This window comes from Notechis scutatus, chromosome 3 (genome assembly GCF_049901735.1).
Source record: "Notechis scutatus isolate UNSWTSFEM ecotype Mainland chromosome 3, rNotScu1.2, whole genome shotgun sequence".
NCBI lineage: Eukaryota > Metazoa > Chordata > Lepidosauria > Squamata > Elapidae > Notechis > Notechis scutatus.
In genome coordinates this window covers 123,070,156-123,073,969 of record NC_142011.1, presented here as the reverse complement: position 1 = coordinate 123,073,969, position 3,814 = coordinate 123,070,156, and the positions used below count along the sequence as shown (strand labels likewise).

Here is a 3,814-nt window from a genome sequence, read left to right as displayed (position 1 = left end):
CTGCCAGCAATAGTTTGAGAATATAGATCAGCTTAGTTTTCTTTTCATATCATTCACTTGTAAAAAGAATTAGAAAAAAGTAAGAACATCTTTAGGAAATGTTTAAAAGCAGCAGTTCTTGCGAGCTATGTATGAATGAGAATGTAATACTATATAATAGTTAATATTTAATAAAATATAAAAATATTTTAATCTTTGTTATACACATAAAACAGTACCATAGAAATTTTTTAAAAACCAAATCTGATCATGTTAGGTTTTTTTTTTTGTCTATGTATAACATCAGATTTAAAATGAAGTAAAAATTGTTTCTTATTATTTATTTATTAGCAGGTTGGACTTTAGAATATACATCTTTGAAATCTTTTACATATCCAATGCCTGAGACAAGGTTTTTTCATGCTGGTGTGAATCTATACAAATTTAAGATCAAATATGGCAATACAATTAGGTAAGTGTGATAGTTCTATTAAAATTCTTCAAATTTGTCAGTCACAAAGCAGAAATAAAATATTGTTTCAGAAACTAAAAAGGACAAATATGTAAAATTCAGGAATTATATTTTAAATAATAAGATGCATATTTAGGCTCTGTTTAGGTTGAAGAGAATAGGTATACCTGGAAATCTCTGATTCCAGTTTTGTTTCTGAACTCTGTAGCATTAGGTAAGTTATCCTTTCAATTTCATTCCTCCATCTGTGATGTGGGATAACTACATTTGCTTGCTACATATGGTGCTGTAAGAATTACTGAAATAATGTAAGTACAGATATTCAGCAGTATGGTTTTCATACCTGTATTGCCCAGATTGCACTAGCAAAAAATATAGAGAAGTATAACTTTACAACACATCTGTTATCCTATTCAGCCAGCATTCTACCTAATATTTTTAAATTCTGAATATACATTTTTTAATCTGGCCAACAACTTTTTCACCCAAAATTTATCTAAAATAAGTAATTGACTAATGTAAATCAAAAAGAGGAAAACTTCTAACAACTTCCTTGAGTTTATGCTGGAAAAAAATATGAATTAATTAATTCATAATTTTACAAATTAATGCATAAACAGCCATGTAACTGTAGCAATAAATGTGCATTATACATATACCCAAAGGGAACTGTGGATGTTTCGTCTGAACTAAGGACAGTTTGAATACTTATTCAATTTCTCTTGATTTCTGCAGTTATCTTCTGTTACATTTTTTTCACAGCATTAATAGTAACCTTGATGAAAACATTGTCAGTAAGGAGCTACAGGTGAGATATGAAATAAATATTTGTTTATATCAAAAAGTATCAGGTGGTGAATGTGGAATTTAAATCTAATCCTTTTTGCTTTGGGAAATTAGTAAAAGTTAGTTTTATTCAAATCGTGCTGATTCTTAAAGTTTTTGGGAGTTCATTGGGAGGAGTTACTCAAAAAATGATTCTGTAATCCATTAAACTTACTGCAGAAAATTTCTTGATATGGGCAATGACACAATAACCATATTTGCATCTTATTTTCTGCAATTTCTTTGAATAGCTACTTGTTTGTTTTTAAATAAGTAATCATAACTTACAAATCACTCTTGGAAATATCTGTGTCAAGCCAGGTATGGTACACAAATGCTGCATTAATATCTCTTAATTATTGTCTTATTGATAAAGATCCAAGTAGATTTAATGTATCACTATAATTTTTGGTAAAATAAGTTACCTATTTCAGAGAAATATTTAGTATGTTCATAGTTCAGAGAGGTATTAGTATGGTCAGTATGTAATATGAGATGTATCTAATATGTAGTATTTATTTATTTATTTATTTGATTTTTCAATCGCTTACAAGATAATACATTTAAGTGTAAACATGAGTAAGAGTACAGGAAATAGGTACGAATAAATGGGGACAATAGGACAGGGACGGTAGGCGTGATTGTGCACTTATGCATGCCCTTATTTTACCAATTTTACAGAGGTAGGTATCTAGTTTGTTGAACTTTTTAACTCTGTTAGTGTTAAGAGTATCCTTCTGGTTTTGGAGAAGGAAGAAGAAAGATGATCTATTGGCAATTATTAGACTTAAACTAAAGTGTAAGAACAATTTTGTAGGAACTCTCTAGACAAGTCCGTTTAATTATCATAAATTTACAAGCATTAAGAATGTTTCACATCTCTCTTTAAATCTTTCAGAATGCTATTCGAGTAGTACTTGGAAACCTTGATAATTTATGCCCTTTTACAACTGAACACTTGATCATATTTCCATGTATCCTTTTATTGGTGTGCAATAATTTGAATATGGGATTTGTACAACCAGTCTGACACCAGGACTACATATGTGACTCTTCCCAAAATCCAGAGAGGAAAACCCTTGATGGTATTGTCAAGGTACTCAGTACTATGTACTAGGAATACTAACAGTTTTAATCCAAAAAAACCCTGGAAACATTACAAATTTCTGTGATTATATATTATAGTAGTTACATTGGGAACAAAGATAAATAATATCAACAGATAAAAGAGTTATTTATCTCAGCAAGCAATCAACATTGATGAGACATATCAGAGTACAGAGAAGGAAAACGAATAAGTTTTGGCCAAATGGAATATAATTTGATTAGTAAGTGTAAATATGATCAGTTTAAAGACACGTAGCCCTTTTAATAGATAATAAGGTATTTTTATAATAGAGTAAGAATATAGTTTTTTGGTTTGAAGCGTTTGCCATGAATACTTTGAGTTAAGGTAACTATGAGTTAAGGTAAAAATATGGTGGAAATGACTTCAGATGATCTATATATGCCCATTAAAAGAATCTCCTATGGTCACTGAAGTTATCTAAAAATGCCAACTTTCTATCTATTCAAAATTTCTTCATAATTTCTCTTTTATTCCACAAATACTTCCCCCCCCCTCCGTATATCCTAACTGTTATACCAGAATTAACTCCTAGTAACACTGACTTGAAAAACAAGCTCCAAAAGTTGTAGTACATGGTGCTTGCAATCACCATTGGAATAAGATAACAGGAATAGTGTTGAAAGAGTGGAAACTAGAAATGAGACTTGCTTACTTGGCGAATTCATAAGTTAAAAAATTAAAGTGTGTCATTCTTCAATTACTTCTCTAAATTACCCACACAGCAGATTCTGGTTTTCTTTAGTTATCTGAAATGCTCTTACAGCGAATAAATAAGGTGGGCTTCAGTAGTTTTTGTAAGGCAGAATAATGAGGACATGCAAATATTAATTTTCTGTCTACTTTATATTAATGGTAGGCATTGTCATTTTATTTTTGCTATCATGGGGCAAAATAACTGGTATATTTTGCTACCAGTTGAATATAGAATACTAACAATAATTGTATGCTTTTCATATTATTCCTTTTACTGAGTTTATTGCATCTTAAGAATGCTATTCAGATTTACATAAGTGGGAAAGAGTGTCAGATTTGAAGTTTATGCATGGTAATGAATTTCTTACTCCTTATCCATTTGTGTGCACTATTTATGTTGAATTAAATTCCAGCAAGCAAAATAAATGTGAAGGTAAGTTCAAAGAGATTTAAAAAAATTGCCTCCAGCACATTCAATATCCCAGGACTATAAAAATGCTGAAGATTTGTTTATGTGAGAATAAGTAATGTTATATATCATACTACTGTATTTTCTATGCATGTCAACTGACATTAAAATGACTTGCATTAACAATTCCTCTTTCTCATAGGAGAGATTACAATCTCAAATCTGGGCTTTTCATCATAGCACGACAATAAATTTCTACTGAAACTATCTTCTGTTCTTAAGCCTGACACAAGTTATTGAATCTGAA

At 30.1% G+C, this 3,814-nt stretch overlaps 1 protein-coding gene across 1 annotated transcript; it reads left to right on the top strand.

The window, feature by feature from the left end:
- Positions 1-350: 350 nt before the first annotated feature.
- On the top strand, positions 351-3,555 carry MAJIN (membrane anchored junction protein). Its single transcript, XM_026672474.2, has 4 exons — positions 351-451; positions 1,214-1,259; positions 2,175-2,250; positions 3,406-3,555. Exons 1-4 carry the CDS (start codon positions 378-380, stop codon positions 3,549-3,551), a joined length of 342 nt encoding a protein of 113 aa, XP_026528259.2. The 5' UTR covers positions 351-377; the 3' UTR covers positions 3,552-3,555.
- The last annotated feature ends 259 nt before the right edge of the window (positions 3,556-3,814 follow it).